This window comes from Acanthaster planci, linkage group LG05 (genome assembly GCF_054643075.1).
Source record: "Acanthaster planci isolate LZ-2023a linkage group LG05, COTS_SCS, whole genome shotgun sequence".
Classification (NCBI taxonomy): Eukaryota; Metazoa; Echinodermata; class Asteroidea; order Valvatida; family Acanthasteridae; genus Acanthaster; species Acanthaster planci.
The window spans coordinates 881,849-901,011 of record NC_141781.1 but is presented as its reverse complement, the minus strand read 5'-3'; the positions used below and the strand labels follow the sequence as shown (position 1 = coordinate 901,011).

Genomic DNA, 19,163 nt, shown 5'->3' with positions numbered 1-19,163 from the left:
ATTTAAGGCCGTGCATATCCCCGGAGTACACAATGAAATTGCCGATTACCTCTCACGTTTCCAGGTGCATCGCTTCCGGGCCCTGGCCCCACAGGCACAAACTGTTGACTTTCTTAAGCATAAGCACTGATGACCTGGTAATTTCAAGTGACTTTAAAAGGAAAAAGCACTACAGTGTTAAGGTGGAAGGCTTGCAGTAGCACCATGCAAGGATACAATCTCTTTTGTGAGTCTGTATGGTTCTGAAAAGAACCGTGATGAACTCAACGTTTCAGACAGTATGCTCTGTCCGTTGTCAGGAGACTGAGAGTGGGGCTTATAAGCTGACTTGGAGCACTGAAGTGTGACGGATCCTTTCGTGTAGTCAGGTGGAACGAGGATGCAGCTGGTGGATCTACCTGGATACTGATGCATGTCAGTTGGTCATGGGCTGTGGCGGAGGAAGGTTGCCTGGGTATAGGAGACCCATGGTGGGGGGGGGGCTAGGGTATAGAGGACCCATCGGACCGGGAGGTGAGCAGGGGCTGCCAGATGTCGCTGATGGAGAAGCCGATGTCTTGAGGCACAGTGGGGTGTTTGGAGATTTCCAAGGCTTCTCTAATGCGTCTTGGGTACCACTGTTCGATGCTGGCGATGAGGTGGGCTTCTTCCCAGTTGAAGGTGTGGTCTTCGGCGTGGGAATGCTTGATGATGGCTGACTTCTCATAGTCCCCCTTCCTGCCATGGACTTTGCGTTCTTTGATCCTGGTAGGGAGGTCCCTACCAGTCTCTCCGATGTACACTTTGCCACACTGGCAGGGGATCTTGTATACACCTGGTCGGCGGTGTAGATCTTGCCTGTCCTTATGGGAAGTCAGCATCCCGTGGATCTTGAGGGGAGCTATGTGGAACACCTTGATGTTGTGCTTGCTCAGGATACGCTGGATGTAGTGGGAGGTATGTCCTAGGTAGGGGAGAGTGACAGAACTAGGGGCCTTATCTAGTTGGCTTTGGGTATAGGGGACCCCACGGCCGGGAGGGGGACTTGATCTTGGGTCTTGAGTCTTGATCTGCTTGGGATGGTATCCGTTGCGTTGGAGTGCCGTGGAGATGTGGTGGAGTTCCTTGTGTAGGTGCTGTTGGTCGCAGATGTTGTAGGCTCGGCGGATGAGGGTTCTGTTGACCGATGACTTGATTTTGGGGTGGTAGGAGGCGCTGTTGAGGTACCTGTCGGTGTGGGTGGGCTTGCGTTAAACCCTCCGGGCAAGACTGCCATTCTCCCTTCTGGACACCTCAACATCAAGAAACGAAATGCTGCCATTCCTCTCTTGTTTCATGGTGAAGTGGATGCTGCTTTGAAGCCAGTTGAGGTGGTCCAAAAAGAGTTGAAGGTTGTCTTGCCTGTGCTCCCAGATGACGAAGGTGTCATCCACATACTGGAGATAGATCTTGGGGCGGTGGTCTGCTGTGGTGATGGCAGTCTGCTCAAACTCTTCCATGAATATGTCAGCCAGAACCAGGGATATAGGGGATCCCATGGAGGTTCCAGCTGTTTGTTCATAGAATTTGTCCCACCACTGGAAGCTGGCAGAATCGACGCAGATGGTGAGGAGGTCTTGAAGCTGGCTGGGGGTGAGGTCGGTGCGGTCCTTGAGGCTGGTGTCGGCTTGGAGTCGGTCCCTCGCTATAGTGGTTGCGTTGGATGTGGGAACGCAGGTGAAGAGCGACACGACATCATAGCTGACCATATATGTCGCCTGGCTGCAGCCGGAGGTCTTGGATGATGGACGAGAATTCATCCAGTGTTAGCAACCAACTTACAGACAATCTTGCCAAGCCGCTTTGGTTGTTGCCGTGTTGTAGGTGTTGGATTGCGTAGCTTTATCACAATGGTGATGTACATGGACGCAGTGACGATCAAAGATGATGCACAGACATCAGGTAGCAAATGTAAATACTTGTATCGTCCGAGGTAAATTGTGGGGTCGCAAGAAGTGGTTTGATAACTCCAAATCCAACTGACAAAACCCAAAGTCCTGCAGATATCTTTGCGGCTCTTGCTTTGCTGGCTGAAGCTCTGAATGTTATTGGATGATGCACAGCGGAGAATCTGCCAACTGCTACGGCCGTCACAAAGCAGAAGGAAGCATAACGTCCTACGTCATTCAGCATTCCAAACAGAAATATAACCACGTATTGAGTTCCTGAATCCTGAGGTGACGTTGATGACAAAATTAGCGCAATAAGAAAGAGCAGATCGTCAGCCACCGCCAGATTGGATAGGTAGACATTGAGGATTGTACGCATTGACTTCACTCGAATGACGACATTTATAGAGAACAAAAAAATTCAAAATAAGACCAATCGGTGCAATGATTTTAGCTGCTAGGAAAGCTGCATTCTTACCGTTGGTTTAAGTTGATTACCGTTGATTACCGTTGATTTACATTTTCAAGTTTATCGTTAAAGCATACGTATAACAAAAGTATTTACCAATCAAAATCTAGCATCGTTAAGTGATATATATTGTCAAGGATTTCATAAACGATCAAACGATCAAAAACTTAAAGGGAGGCAGTAATTTGTCTAAGAATACAGGAGGCAAAGGTTTTATAATTGCTAATTCATGTAGTTCCATAGCGTGTTTCAGCAAATCACAAGCTGTACCACTCAAAGGTGAAATTGAAAAACAGGCCAACAGGAAGGCTAGCATCACTGTCACATGATGCCTTTCGCTTGCACTTTTTCGTTTGACCTTGCCAAGATTTGATTTTCTTTCTCGCTCGCAGTGATTTTCATTTTCAGTTTATTGATATTGTTATCGGTTCTTGGAATATCAATTACCTGACCTGTAGCTTAAGAACAAGTCAGAGAATTAATTGGCATTCTCCTATTTCAATTAAGAAAACTTTCATTTCAAAAAAGTTTAGTGTTTACCACATGTCGTAAGTGGTGAACAAAGTTTGAACCAATTAGAAGCAATAATATACCATGAGTATGCACAGCCGTCGTGTCCAATCACATATAGGAGTGCATACCATTGTGTTCTAAAGCGGATGGGCAAACTTTGTATGTGTGATTTTGAACGTCGTGTTTGTGAGTGGTCAGGGCCAATTTCATGAAGCCGCTAAGCACAAAAGTTTGCTCAGCACAGTATTGTCTTGCTCAGGAAAAACGAGTTACCAGCCAAAATTCATGCCATTTTTATGATAAGCGATGATCAGCTCAGCATCAGTCACAACCAATATACAACATATGAAATTTTGATTGGTAATCCTGTTTATATCAAGAGAAAAAACATGCTAATGATCCATGAAATTGGCCCTGACCGCTCACAAACATGACATTCAACTTCCCAAACACGACGTTCGAACCCACACACGACGTTTGTAATTCACAAACACGACGTTCAAACTCACAAACACGACGTTTGACTGTCCGAACACCATGGAGTTAAAAACCCAGTTAATGTTTTGTTTATTAATTCGCTGCACTTTGACAATTTGCAGATCGCGCATGCAGCGCTAAAAACAACGTGTGATGGGACACCTTTTATTGGCGGGCCAAGAAATCAAGTCATTATTGAAAAATTTCAGGTCAATGGCGCTACGTTTAAATGATTTCCTGATATTTGCATCGCTCCAGTGGGATAATAAAACGGAAATCAAGTGACGCACAAAGGACCGTCAAAATAAGTAAGGAAAACTGTGGGTGCATATAAAAAAAAACCGGATGTCCACGTCACCGGAAAAAACTTTTTTAAGATATGGGAAACATGCAATGCAGTTTAGTTGTTTTGGACCTGAGTATTTAGAGTTTTCAAATTCCAAGTTTACATTTTGTATTATTGCTTTTCTGCTGATTTATTTACTTCAAAATCTGACATTACTAGATAAAAATTCAATATGGCGATGACGGTCACCTGTGATCAGCTAAGTCATTGCTTAATGACATGCTTAATTAAGCCTTCAAGGCAGAGCTGTTAACGAATTTCGGCAATACCAAGGTCTGGGTCCTTGAAGTGTCACAAAGAAAAGGATAAAGACACTGACTGTCAACTTATGAACCTTTATTTACAAACTTTCAAAAGATCATTCATAGCGCATAATAGAGCCTTGGTCTCCTCACAAAGTCTCACGACAATCAATGTGAACATTGATGTTTTCTCGTAATCACTTCTTACCAACACAATGGAATCTTCAGTTTGAAGTCTTCATGTTTAGGATTACATTTTCTGATAACTTGGAATCCCAGTTTTTCACCAAGAAAAATAAGTGAAGCCTTTTTAATAATTGTATCTTTTTTCGGAATGCATTATCCGATGGTATCAGTTAACATTTTTATTATCTGAAATTTTCGACACATTTTTACGTGAACTCATTAAATACCATTAGTGTCCAGTTTACTTCAATCCTTCTATTAGAGGGGGAAATGCATTTCAGCCTTGAAAGCCATTCCCACAATTAAAAACACATTGAAAGTCCACAATTGACTGCACGGGATAACTTCTTTCATTTTTCTCTTGCTTTCATCCATCTAAGAATTAATTTCATCACCCCCTTCTTTTCATATCGAGTCCACAACTGGAAAGTACATCATTCTAAAAATCTTCAAAGTTTCACGTAAAATCACGGCGAAGTGAAAAACTGCCTGCAGTTTCAGAAAAGAGAGAAGATGTCTAGGAGGCTTAGTTTTCTTTATAATTGTCAAATTAGGTGTTTCTTGGCAAACTGACAATATCAACAGAAAAGCTGGCATGACACGCACGTGATGCCTTTCACTTGCACTTTTCTCTTTGTTAACCAGTTGTTTTATTGTTGGTTTGTTTAACCATGGCAAGATCTTCTTTCCCTCTGTTGCAATGATTCTCATTTTCAGTTGAGTGATATTGTTATCCGTTCTTGATATTACCTGTAGCTTAAGATCAAGTCAGAAAATTAATTAGCATTTCCACCACTATTCAAATTAAGAAAACTTTCGTTTCAAATCAGAAGCATCAGTACAGGCAAAATAACGTTCCTTCGTTTTGTCACGCGTCGTAGGTGTCGCACAAAGGTTTTAACAATAAGAAGTACTGACAGTACAATGACTAATGTGCACGACAGTAATGTCCGATCTTGTAGGAGTAGATCCGTTTACACCCATAATTATAAAGGCTGTCTCTGATTAACACCCAGTAATGTTTAATTCGTTAATACTGCATAACGTTGCTATCAGTAAATACTTTTGCTGGGTGTGTGCTTTCAACGCTAAACATGGAATTTAAATCGATGGTAATAAAGGTAACCTAAGTTGGAGGTGATGTCAATCAAAGGTAGTAAGCAATCATGTAATATTCATGAGCATATAACATAGGTCAAAGTTTTAAAACTGAGTTAGAATTGAATCAAGTAGAGCCAATACCATCAATCTTGCACTAAATGCCTCAATGGCTTTAAAGTTCAAATCAGCGTATGCCCATATCACTACGTACCAATAGTACATTGAGATTGGTCGCCACTTTCGGTGAACGTATGCATCCAATGATAACGATGAATCTGTACAATAATGTGCATGGAATGCTCGCAAACAAAAGGGATCAATACGACATCCTTTCCGTTTATCTATTTATTTGATTAAGCTATTAAGATTTCTCCAAATTATTTCATTTCCAAATCCAATTTGAGTAACCGATTCATCTCTACCCCATAGCTTCGTAATTCCCATAATCTATTCGGCCAATGAAACCCATTATGTAGTCTGAGTCCATCTCGTAAACCCAAGCCATAACGCCCATGATATCAAGAAAATTCCTGACTTTTTAAAGCATTAGCATTAATCCTTCCGTCGGTTTCCCCTGACTGCCAGTGATGCGGGCCTTCATTACTGCTGACACAATCCACAGATTAAAGGTAAAAGAAAGATTCATGTTGTTTACCAAACCCAACGATTGTTCTGTTCCACCCTCCTCTTGTCGTGTATCAGATCTTTTATGTTTGAGAGAAGTTCCCGTGACCGCAAATCAAAACAATAAAAGCGATGATTAAGATAATATAAAAAAATGAAAGCATTCTGTGTGCAAATTTCTCTTGAGAATGATAACACGAAAGAGCTCACGTTGGCACCCATACTCAGAGGTCGGTTTTTCATATTCAGGTACATTTTGGTCTCGTTTCATTTTACCAGACACAGTCAGACTCATCAAACGTACACTGACTCACAGTGAAATGGAACAGGAGACCATAGTAGAGTGCACATGCAAGGGGACAGAAGGATGCACGGAGAACATCTGTTGGCAGCTCCAACGGTTGACTTATCATTTAGTTCAAGCACAGCAAGCCTTAGATACAACCCTACTAACTGCTAAAATCATCCCACCAATTGGTCTTATCTTGAATTTGTCTTTCCTCTTTGTCGTGATTCGAGTGAAGTCAATGCGTACAATCCTCAATGTCTACCTATCCAATCTGGCGGTGGCTGACTCCCTGGTCCTTCTTTACGCACTGATTTCAGCATTAACGTCTGTCGATGTAGAATCTCAGTATGTGATTACCACTATAGGGGTAGCAGTACATGATGCAGCTAATTTTGCTTCTTACTCTTTTGTGACGGCCATAGCAGTGGACAGATTCTCAGCTGTGAATCACCCAATAACATTCAGAGCATCAGCCAGCAAAGCAAGAGCCGCAAAAATATCTGCTGGGCTTTGGATTCTCTCACTTGGTTGCGGAGTTTTTACGGGGTTTTGTCAGTTTGCTGCTCCGTCAGAAAATAAGCTCCTCTTCCTTAAAGTATACATGGCACTGATATTAATATTTTATCTCTCGACTTTCACAATCTGTGCATCCACCTACACCTACATTGTGATAAAGTTACGTCATCAGACACCAGTTACGCAGCAAAAACCAAAGCGACTTGGTAAGGTTGTCCTTATGCTGGTAATAAACACTGCTGTGTTTCTTATTGTAGCTGCTGTGTTTCTTATTGTAGTGTTATGCCGCATATGTTGGGCAGTCATTTGTAATGTAATTCTGTATGTCCCCGTCAGCAACCAGACTACCAGGGATCAGCATTGGCTAACTACAAGCACAGTCATCATGGATTTGATCAATAGTTCTATCAACCCCCTTGTCTATAACGTCACTAACTCCGACAATCGGTCTGCTGTACTCGAAGCGTTCGCTTTCTCAAAATGCTACAACCACAAAATACCGGAAGAGTCAAGGACTGAGATGGAGAGAGAACTGATTGAAATCCTGCCCAAAGTAGATGGCCTCAAACCAGTACAGGATGCAGCGAAAGAACCTGCACAGGAAATCATCGAACTGTCTACAATGAGGCCGAAGAGAACAACTCGAGAATTAGTACAGGAGCAAATGGACTCGTTTGCAATTGGGATAAGGGAAGTTGCTCAAGAATGTATGCATCAGGTGGACCAGCAGATAGAACTGTCTGCAATTGGGTCAGAGGATGCAACGCAAGAACGTGTACAGGAGCATTTGACAGTGTCTGCAATCGGGAAAAGGATGCAGCTGAAACAGCAGATGGGACTGTCTGCAATTGGGTCAGAGGATGCAACGCAAGAACGTGTACAGGAGCATTTGACAGTGTCTGCAATCGGGAAAAGGATGCGGCTGAAACAACAGATGCAACTGTCTGCAATTGGGTCAGAGGATGCAGCCCAAGAACGTGTACAGGAGCATTTGACAGTGTCTGCAATCGGGAAAAGGATGCAGCTGAAACAGCAGATGGGACTGTCTGCAATTGGGTCAGAGGATGCAACGCAAGAACGTGTACAGGAGCATATGACAGTGTCTGCAATCGGGAAAAGATGCAGCTGAAACAGCAGATGGAACTGTCTGCAATTGGGTCAGAGGATGCAGCCCAAGAACGTGTACAGGAGCATTTGACAGTGTCTGCAATCGGGAAAAGGATGCAGCTGAAACAACAGATGGAACTGTCTGCAATTGGGTCAGAGGATGCAGCCCAAGAACGTGTACAGGAGCATTTGACAGTGTCTGCAATCGGGAAAAGATGCAGCTGAAACAGCAGATGGAACTGTCTGCAATTGGGTCAGAGGATGCAGCCCAAGAACGTGTACAGGAGCATATGACAGTGTCTGCAATCGGGAAAAGGATGCAGCTGAAACAGCAGATGGAACTGTCTGCAATTGGGTCAGAGGATGCAACGCAAGAACGTGTACAGGAGCATTTGACAGTGTCTGCAATCGGGAAAAGGATGTAGCTGAAACAGCAGATGGAACTGTCTGCAATTGGGTCAGAGGATGCAGCCCAAGAACGTGTACAGGAGCATATGACAGTGTCTGCAATCGGGAAAAGGATGCAGCTGAAACAGCAGATGGAACTGTCTGCAATTGGGTCAGAGGATGCAACGCAAGAACGTGTACAGGAGCATTTGACAGTGTCTGCAATCGGGAAAAGGATGCGGCTGAAACAACAGATGGAACTGTCTGCAATTGGGTCAGAGGATGCAGCCCAAGAACGTGTACAGGAGCATATGACAGTGTCTGCAATCGGGAAAAGGATGCAGCTGAAACAGCAGATGGAACTGTCTGCAATTGGGTCAGAGGATGCAGCCCAAGAACGTGTACAGGAGCATATGACAGTGTCTGCAATCGGGAAAAGGATGCAGCTGAAACAGCAGATGGAACTGTCTGCAATTGGGTCAGAGGATGCAGCCCAAGAACGTGTACAGGAGCATATGACAGTGTCTGCAATCGGGAAAAGGATGCAGCTGAAACAGCAGAGGGAACTGTCTGCAATTGGGTCAGAGGATGCAACGCAAGAACGTGTACAGGAGCATTTGACAGTGTCTGCAATCGGGAAAAGGATGCAGCTGAAACAGCAGAGGGGACTGTCTGCAATTGGGTCAGAGGATGCAACGCAAGAACGTGTACAGGAGCATTTGACACTGTCTGCAATCGGGAAAAGGATGCAGCTGAAACAGCAGATGGAACTGTCTGCAATTGGGTCAGAGGATGCAACGCAAGAACGTGTACAGGAGCATTTGACAGTGTCTGCAATCGGGAAAAGGATGCGGCTGAAACAGCAGAGGGGACTGTCTGCAATTGGGTCAGAGGATGCAGCGCAAGAACGTGTACAGGAGCATTTGACACTGTCTGCAATCGGGAAAAGGATGCAGCTGAAACAGCAGATGGGACTGTCTGCAATTGGGTCAGAGGATGCAACGCAAGAACGTGTACAGGAGCATTTGACAGTGTCTGCAATCGGGAAAAGGATGCGGCTGAAACAACAGATGGAACTGTCTGCAATTGGGTCAGAGGATGCAGCCCAAGAACGTGTACAGGAGCATATGACAGTGTCTGCAATCGGGAAAAGATGCAGCTGAAACAGCAGAGGGGACTGTCTGCAATTGGGTCAGAGGATGCAGCCCAAGAACGTGTACAGGAGCATTTGACAGTGTCTGCAATCGGGAAAAGGATGCAGCTGAAACAGCAGAGGGGACTGTCTGCAATTGGGTCAGAGGATGCAACGCAAGAACGTGTACAGGAGCATTTGACAGTGTCTGCAATCGGGAAAAGGATGTAGCTGAAACAGCAGATGGAACTGTCTGCAATTGGGTCAGAGGATGCAGCCCAAGAACGTGTACAGGAGCATATGACAGTGTCTGCAATCGGGAAAAGGATGCAGCTGAAACAGCAGATGGAACTGTCTGCAATTGGGTCAGAGAATGCAGCCCAAGAACGTGTATAAGAGAATATGACATCGTCTTTAATTGGGCCAAAGGATGCAGCTGGAACAGCAGGTGAAGCTGTCTACACATTGGTCAGAGAATGCAGCTGAAAACCTTGTGCGTGAGCAGATAGAATCATCTTAAGTTGAGCGAGAGGACGCAGCTCAGGAACTTGTGCCGGAGAATCTAAAATTGTCTCATTCAGTTGGGCTGAAGCTGAAAACTTTTGAAGGAGCAGATTGAATCGTCGGAAATTCAGCCATGGTAAGGAGGATCACGTGACATCTCACCACCAATGTTTCGTAAGCAAAGCATAGAATCCTTTTATAGCATGTCTGCCGCGCTACTTTCATGAAAAATAAAAGGAGATATTTCAATGCAACAGTAGGTGAGATAGTACAGTCATTATGCTATTCAATATTCACCCCTTTAAATTTCCACCTGATTTGAAGTGCGTCGGCGGATGGTTACATTTCCATGTTTACTGGACAAATCCTGTAGGGGTCTTATTGTCCGTATAAAGTCAAGGACAAAGACAAAATATATTAAGCAGTTTATTCAACGGCTACACATGTAGGCCTAGTAACCCCCATTCCTTGTGCGAACAAAAGTATGGATACGCCTCAGCTCCCTGTGCATTGCTAGCTACTCGTTCTTCATAGGTATGCATCGAACATGTACATGTAAGCAGCCTTAATACTTGCATCCGTGTATTGTCTTTCTAAATATGGTTCCCAATGTAGTGATCCTATAGGCCTGCATATCTGTCTGCTCTTTGTATTTAAAACCTATTCAGACTATTACGTGATTCAACATCGGCACTCAGGCCCGTAACTGGGGGTGGGGTGCGTCCCCCCCACGCGCCTAAAAGGTCCGCTTTTGAGGCAAGAAAAAATTGAGTTTTAGCGGAAGATTTTGCACGAAACAATTGCCGCGCGCGTCGGTATTTTTCTCCTCGGTCAATCCCCTCCTTAGGAAATTACTTGTAACCCCCCTGAAACAACTGGTATGACCTCGTGAATCCTGCTGTTTTTCAAAATAAAATAAAAAAAGAAAAAGATCTATGCTTGGTCGTCTTTGTTGAGGATTTGCAACACCCCCCCCCCGAAAAGTCCTAGTTATGGGCCTGGCCTTGTATTCCCAAATTATATGTCTGTGGAGAATTAAGTAGTAATAAGGTAATTTCTTCTGTTGGTGCCGCGTTTGAGTGGAACATGGATGTAGCAACCTCGTTCCTTGCCAGTGGGCGAACCTTTTTTATTTCATCCCGGCTGTATAACTTACTGACCGCGCCCAGATTTGCCGGCGCCAAGTTTGTATTTGGTTTGGTATTGCTATCCACCCGCTTTATAAATCAAGGTTTGGCAGAATGATAATTTGTCAGTTCTGCATTCGATGAAAAAAAATAGTAAGGAAATTACCTAATAGATGGATTAAAGAAGATGACAACTAAACACATTTTCCCATACGGTCGATTCAGTTATGGACTTGCATAGAAAAGTATTTCTTTATCAAGGGAATGTCAATAATTTCTGTGACTTGGTTTCAGGCTTCGAGAGAATCGATAAGATAATCAACTTATAACGCGAGTATATAACATAAACAAGTACATGAAATAAAGAGAAAAGTGCAACTGAACGGTTTCATGTTTGGTACAAGTTTTTCTCAGTTTACTGAGGTAAGCAATGGAAAGCGTCCAGAATAATGGAAAAACCTGCCTCTTTTTAGGACAAATTTCCATCTTTTTTTAGAGTAGGAAGATGATGCCACCTAGTACTGTAAGCAGTCATATAAGAATCTTGATAATACTATTCTGTAAGCGTCCAGTTTGGCAAGAACAGTATCACGCAAAAAGCTTGTGCAAGACTTGTAATCCTTGCTGTATATATATAAAGCTTCATTGGTTTACAGTAACGACATACATCCGCCTCATTGTATAAAACAATGCTAGATTTAGACTGGTTTGTGAACTTGTTGCATGCTTTTTAAAAGCTGACCATTGAACTGTAAATTCCAAATGATTTAGACAGTCTCTTGTAAATAAAAGAGGTGAGAAAAAGGAAGAAAAAATCAATGTGTCATTTTGTGTTAAACCAAAAGTGTGATTTTTGTCTTCTTTTACGAGTTCAACTCTTATTTGAATAATCCACTGATCAGTTTCTGACATTTGCTGGTGATAGAATATTCACTACCTGTGGTACCATGCGATACATGTTGCATACGCTCTAATGAACAGTAGAAGGATGCCAAACGTGCTTTGCCCAAAGAAAATTTCAGTTTTATATTGAGCACAGTTCCTTTATCATTTAATTATATCGTTTCATGACTAACCCTCTTCAACGGAACCGTTTGAAAACTCCAGGAACTATTTAGACGCCTATGAAACAAGGAGCATGTGTACAATTTGAGGAGGGCATGGAGGGCGCTATACGCTTCTACAATCGGCCAGCATGTCTAGGAAATTCGACTTGAATGAAGAGGGAAGTTGGACATTTGATCAGGGGAAGCTTCGAGGCATGAAGACTAGTCTCCTCTCAAGAGTTTCAATAAAGCAATTTTCCCATAGGAAAATACGAGTTGTATCCCTAAGTTACTGGTCATCTGAAGAACCGTACTTGATTTCCACCTCCTTTCACTTACGTGAGTCGGGTCGTTTTAATATAACTTATTTCCCTTAGCGTGTTTATTTAATGGGCAAGCTTTATGCATTCGTTCTTTCGGAAAACTCCAAATACTTCATCAAGTCTACTGAGACGAGCATTTGCTAAGGCACCTAGCTGAACCAAGACGGGGCGCAATTTTCTAGCAACGGTGGCTCCTTTGATCGGAATTGCACATCGCTGGTTCCCAGACGGCCAAAAATGCACGTATTACAGTAACTTCTCTACATGGCTAGACCTTTAAGCATTTCATTCGCAACGACTCAGTGGATTACAACTTTGTTATTATTAAGGAGGTAATACCAGCATCGCCATTTCGACATTCTAGCAATATAAATTCTTAAGTGAATAAATCAGGGGAAAACAACAACAAAGAATGTAAACTTGGAATGTGCGAAAATCCAGCGTTATCATTTCAAATCGCCCTAAATACCCATGTCGAAAGGATTGATATCATTGCTTTCGATACTTACTCTATCTAACTCTGGGCATGTGGATGAAAACTATCGCATCACACGTTGTCTTTTGGTGCTGCACACGCGTCCTGCAATCTGTCAAAGTGCAGCGAATTAATCGTATTATTGTTAGTTTGTTTGACCTTACAAAGATTTTATTTTCGGTCCCTCTTTTGACTGACTTTCATTTTCAGTCAATTGTTATTGGTATCGGTACTTAATATTATTACTTGTATAGCTTAAGAACAAGAAAAAGAATTCATATGCATTTCGCTAACTATTCAAATAAAAGTTCAATTTCAAAGCAGGAGTAGAAATGCACAGAAAATAGCGTTCCTTCGTTTTGCTGATTTACTACACGTAGTTGGAGGTGCATTATTAGTTCCAACCAATCAGAAGCAATGAAATACCATTAGTAACGACATTGGAACGACAGTCATGTCCAATGATAAAGTTTGTTTTTCCATAGTGGCTGATGATCGCAAATGATCGACGCCGCCCTCACGCTTCAGTGTCAAGTACACTCATTTATTTCCGTACAAACATTTATGTACGGAAAGAATGAAGCCCGAGGTGGACCAAGAGTTAGCAATGGAGGCTCCTCTGCTGGTTGCGTGATGACAGAATAGCACGTCGCGGGTTCACGAACGACTATGAAATGCACGCGTTAAAGTTGCATCGCTACCAACCAAATGAACCAATACGGCCCTCTTCAACCGATGAGGGGGTGCTTCTGCTCAAGGCGAATAGACAGTGTGGGCTCATTTTCCTGAGTATTAAAATATACGTGTAGTTCGGTGATTCCTTTCCTGATTCATCAAAACAAAAGCCTTTCCTTGGATGACATATAAAATTGTGGAAGGTATTCAAAATTCTGAAGGCTGAACATAGTTTTTTTTTCTTCAGTGTTCTTAACTTTTCAGAGAGATTTTTCAGATTTAACACAAATAGTTGTCAAAAATCGGGTTTTCTTTATCCAAAGAGGTACTATCTTGACTGAAATAACAGTGTTTCTATCATTCCCAGCAGTCTCTCTGCATCATTGTCCATATTTTTAATTGACCGTTAATTTAGGAACACACCATTGCGCGTGCTCCCAACATTCTGAACGTTTCTTCCAGACGTTTCCAGTCAGTGTGCCCGCCCTTCATAGACAAGACATTTTGTTGTACTGCATTAACCGTTCCACTATAACGCACATAAAGGGAACACATTTACCCTTACCCCCTAGGAAGGCCAAAGGGTACAATTGTGAAAATAAACACCTGTTCTTGACCCCGTGTTCCCCCCCCCGAAAATTTGGTTCTGGATCTGTCCTTGACCCTGTAGATAAATTTAGAGTTACACGTCTAGTAGCTGGATAGGCTAGGAGCGACACTGGCTGTCTTGAAGAAAGAAATGATACATTTAATTGGGCCTAACGGTTTATATCTGTTTGAAATGGTTTGCTAAATTTGGATTTGCAGAATTCACGGCATATAGCTGTGGATAATGTAAAATTATATTCTATTGTATGAAACTCGCTTAGCACATATGCAGTAAAGAACCAAATCAAATGTTAAAAATATCTGATTACGGTTTCATTTTTCATCGGAACAATTAACGAGAAACTGATTTCATTGCGTGTTGTAATGAAGCAAAAGGAAATAGCGCTGAATCTTTGATAGATGCCCGAAGCCAACCTGGTTTGGGGATTATTCTACTAATCATAATAAATTTATGTCTTACTGCGTAGCCTACCTCACAAAGGTGGTAAAGTTTTGAATGTGATGCGCCTTCTTTTGGCCTAGTCAGAGGTGCTCCTGTCGTCTCCTCCTTGGGATCTTCAGAAAGAATGACTGAATAAAGCTTGCCCATGAAATGAACATGCTAAGGGGGTTGGTTGTACTAAAATGACCATAAGACCCATTCAAACTTCGTTAGTGACCATTTTCAAAGAAAACGAAGACCTGTCTGGTTGTATATATCTCATGTAAGTGGAAGGAGGTGGGGCCAAGTATTGTTCTGCAGATGACCAGTATCCTGGGGATAAACTTCATACTATCCTATGGGGAAATGGCTTTGTTGCCAGTCTTGAGAGGAAACTAGTCTTCATGCCTTGTGGAAGCTTCCCTTGTTGAATGCCGGACTTTACTTCCGTCTGAAAAAAGCCTTCATGAGCCATCGTCGATTTATAGTCTTCATTCAAGCCGATTTTCCGGTTATAGAAGCGTATAGCGCCCTCTCCTCCCTCCTTAAATTGTACTCGTGCTCCTGCTTTCACATTTGTCGAAAAAGTTCCTGGAGTTTTCAACCTTTCCGTTGAAGAGGGTTAGTCAAAAACGATATAATTAAATGATAAAAGAACTGCGCTTAATATATGAAAACTGACAGTTTCCTTGCTTCGTGTGTGGAGAAAGCATTTTTGGATACCTTTACTAAGGGAATAAATATGTGCTTGGCCGGTCTTAAATGTGCGTTTAAGACTGGCTTTGGAGAATGGACGCGACTAATGCCCAAACCGCAGGCGAGGGCAATTTGACCATGGGCATTATAAGCATCCCATGAGCAATGACTTAAATGTTGGTTGAAGACTAGCCAAGCATATATTTATTTCCATTCATAAATACCTTTTTATTCGCGAGTCAAAAGAAGTCATCATATGATGGATTTCCAATGATTTTGTTCTAAAACTTTACTTTCGCATTACAATGCGCGTTTGCAACGAGTCGACAAATTTCGCGCTTTGTGATTGGTCAACGCGTTGCAAACTCTGAGGCTCACGACTGTGAAACGCCCGTATTCAGACCCGATGCTTGTCTCAGCGGGAATTATCACTTCCTAACGGGCATCATTAAATGTTAAAAAACGGTCACGTGACGCTCTTCGACCAATAGGAATACAAAACTTCCCCGGGTATTTAGGAATGTTCATTAGAGCGTATGCAACATGTACGGGCATACAGAGCCAACGATCATAGTGCATACTCTGCCTCCAGCAAATGTTAAAATCTGATTAGTGGATTATTCGTAAAGAAACACAAAGAAAACACTTGTGGTTTAACAAAAAAATGACACATGGAATTCTTTTTTCTCTACTCCTTGTATTTACACAAACTGTATAAATCATTTGGAATGTACAGTTCAATGGTCAACACTTTAAAAAGCATACAACAGGTTCATAAACCAGTCTAAATCTAGCATTGTTATACAGTGAGGCGGGTACACGTCCATTTGTAACTGTAAACCAATGAAGCTTTATATACAGCAAGGAATACAAATCTTGCACCAGCTTTTTGCGTCATACAGTTCATGTCGCACTGGAGCCATAAACATTTGAACGGCTCTTTTCATTATGTCAAATTGCATTATTATAATTTCTATCTGACTGCTCACAATATTAATACTAAATTTCTTCATCTTCCAGCTCGAAAAAGGTGGTCAAATTTGTTTTGAAAAAGAGGCAAGTATTGCAATATTTGGTATTGTGTGCCTCAGGTATTTAAGAAAATCGAGCACCAAACGTGAAACCGTTCAGTTGAACTTTTCTCTTTATTTCACGAACTTGTTCACGTTCAACTCATTTTCAGTTGATTATCTTATAGGTTCTCCCCCAATCGTCGACCACGTCACACAAATTATTAAAATTCCCTCAATAAAAAAATATACTTTCCCATGCAAGTTTATAACTGATTGCATGGAAAAACGTGATGCATTGTTGAACTCTTTTCTTATTAAATTAAACGCAGAACTGGCACATGCATCATCCTTGAAATCCTGAATTTGTAAGGCGTCTTTAAGGTCTGGTGCATGGGCTGATGCATATCAAGTTGTTCTAATTCAATCAAATCGAGTTTGATTGGCTCCTTAGATGGAATTTGGCAATACGTTGGTTCAACTGCTGACTTTTATGTGACATTAGAGTACAGTCAAATCTGTAAACTTTCACTATCTTCAGTCATGTCTGTCACGTTACATGTGGCGGCTAGCCTGCATGGATAATAAAATCCAAACCAATTGGCCAGTTTGGTATTCTAACAGCGTAGGTCCAAGTAGCCAGTTTGGTATTCTAACAGCGTAGGTCTAAAATAAAGTGCGTCAGAGGTCATTCGGACGTGCGTGTAAGTTCTGTCCTATCAGCTAGCCGACCCACGCGCGTGGATTGTTCTCGAATGACCTTGCTGTTCGAACTGGGCCGTTTTCCAATACTCAACTTCGTCTCCGTCTTAGGCTTCAACTGTTTTTTAACTAGCTGACTTTGAAGCTGTAAGCGCTCTAATTAGTTTAATAGTGCCCCAAAACATCAAATAAGATGCAAGAGAGCCAGAAATTACAGTAATCCAATTTGATCTAAACGCTTCAGGCCCACAATCGGGGATTGGTTTTGGGAACGAAGCCTGAGACGGAGCCCAAGTCGAGTATTGGAAAAGGGCCCTGGCTCATTACCTAACTTGCACCAAGTCCTGTGCGTGGGTAGAAAGTTACAGAGCCCCCTGTGGTTATCATGGGAACGAAGTGAAAAAAAGTTAGCCCCAGGGACGAGGTTGCTTCTTCCTCGTTTTTTCTTTATTATACAGCATGTAACGGAATGAGAGGAAGTAATTCGGGAGTATACTAGACAGAATAGAGGTTTGCTTACAGAAAGGAGAAGATGGACGTGCAGACAGGATTACCGCGGGGTGGAATAAGAAACTATTATAGCGCCGGCGGGTCCGGCCGATGGGGGCGCCAGCTCGGACCTGCATGGAGTTGGCTGGCTGCCCGCGCTGGTATGCGAACGGCCCGCGGTTTTCCCGCCTCGCGCCTGCGCAGTCCCTGCCGACAGGCGCCATGTTGAGGGCTGAGCTAAAAACGCATTGTTGTGGACGACAGCAATATAACACAGGTTTTGTGACCAAAACAGTGAGTTGCGGCTGTGTGTGCTTCTATACCAGCGTCGAACCCTGATCAGTAGGACACGCTACACTACGTTCACAAAGGCAATACATGGATATAAGTAGGGCTGCCAACTTACATGTTCGGTTCAAATTCTAAACATGTTCAGCTAGCAGTTCTTATGCCGTCATGTACAGATATAACAGGGACGGATCCAGGATTTTGTGCCGGGGGGTTGAGAATTTTTCTTGGGGGGTGTTTCCACATGTATTTGCAAGCGCAGATCCAGGGGGTTGAGGGATTACCTCCCTGCTCTGAACCCCCCCCCCCCGATAAAAACGGGGAAAATAATTTATAAAAAACATAGCAAAAGTCAGTGCACCAATATCACTGTAAACAATGTAAATCGCGTATAACGGATCCAACACCGTGTTCAGGAAGGCGAAAATTTGCCTAAGATGTTGTTCACGTTGTTCTGGATCATCACTCGCTATCAGTACATCATCGATATACGTAACTCACTGATCAGCTTCAAGCTTTAGCCCGACCGAATACAGTTTTATATGCTCCCACACAAGTCCTCGAGCTGCGTCCTTTGCTCAATAGAAGACTGCTCTATCCTATTCATGCATACAGTTTTGACTTGCACTCTCTGACCCAATTGCAGACAGTCCCATCTGCTGTTTCAGCTGCATCCTTTTCCCGATTGCAGACACTGTCAAATGCTCCTGTACACGTTCTTGCGTTGCATCCTCTGACCCAATTGCAGACAGTCCCATCTGCTGTTTCAGCTGCATCTTTTCCCGATTGCAGACACTGTCAAATGCTCCTGTACACGTTCTTGCGTTGCATCCTCTGACCCAATTGCAGACAGTCCCCTCTGCTGTTTCAGCTGCATCCTTTTCCCGATTGCAGACACTGTCAAATGCTCCTGTACACGTTCTTGCGTTGCATCCTCTGACCCAATTGCAGACAGTCCCCTCTGCTGTTTCAGCTGCATCTTTTCCCGATTGCAGACACTGTCAAAAGCTCCTGTACACGTTCTTGCGTTGCATCCTCTGACCCAATTGCAGACAGTCCCCTCTGCTGTTTCAGCTGCATCTTTTCCCGATTAGAGACACTGTCAAATGCTCCTGTACACGTTCTTGCGCTGCATCCTCTGACCCAATTGCAGACACTCCCCTCTGCTGTTTCAGCTGCATCTTTTCCCGATTGCAGACACTGTCAAATGCTCCTGTACACGTTCTTGCGTTGCATCCTCTGACCCAATTGCAGACAGTTCCCTCTGCTGTTTCAGCTGCATCTTTTCCCGATTGCAGACACTGTCAAATGCTCCTGTACACGTTCTTGCGTTGCATCCTCTGACCCAATTGCAGACAGTTCCCTCTGCTGTTTCAGCTGCATCTTTTCCCGATTGCAGACACTGTCAAATGCTCCTGTACACGTTCTTGCGTTGCATCCTCTGACCCAATTGCAGACAGTCCCCTCTGCTGTTTCAGCTGCATCTTTTCCCGATTGCAGAC

The 19,163-nt window shown here is 43.1% G+C and overlaps 2 protein-coding genes across 2 annotated transcripts in view; one reads left to right on the top strand and one right to left on the bottom strand.

The window, feature by feature from the left end:
• LOC147798974 (uncharacterized) overlaps positions 1-307 on the top strand; it is a 15,815-nt gene extending 15,508 nt beyond the window's left edge. Inside the window, exon 8 of the mRNA XM_087136767.1 lies at positions 300-307. Coding sequence (XP_086992893.1) covers positions 300-307 — 8 coding nt within the window. The remainder of the gene's footprint in view (positions 1-299) is intronic.
• Positions 308-482: 175 nt separating this feature from the next.
• On the bottom strand, positions 483-1,727 carry LOC147798973 (uncharacterized). Its single transcript, XM_087136766.1, has 4 exons — positions 1,381-1,727; positions 1,025-1,206; positions 838-943; positions 483-627 (listed from the first exon to the last, which is right to left on the bottom strand). The coding sequence occupies exons 1-4, from the start codon at positions 1,725-1,727 to the stop codon at positions 483-485; spliced, it is 780 nt and encodes a 259-aa protein (XP_086992892.1).
• Positions 1,728-19,163: the final 17,436 nt, after the last annotated feature.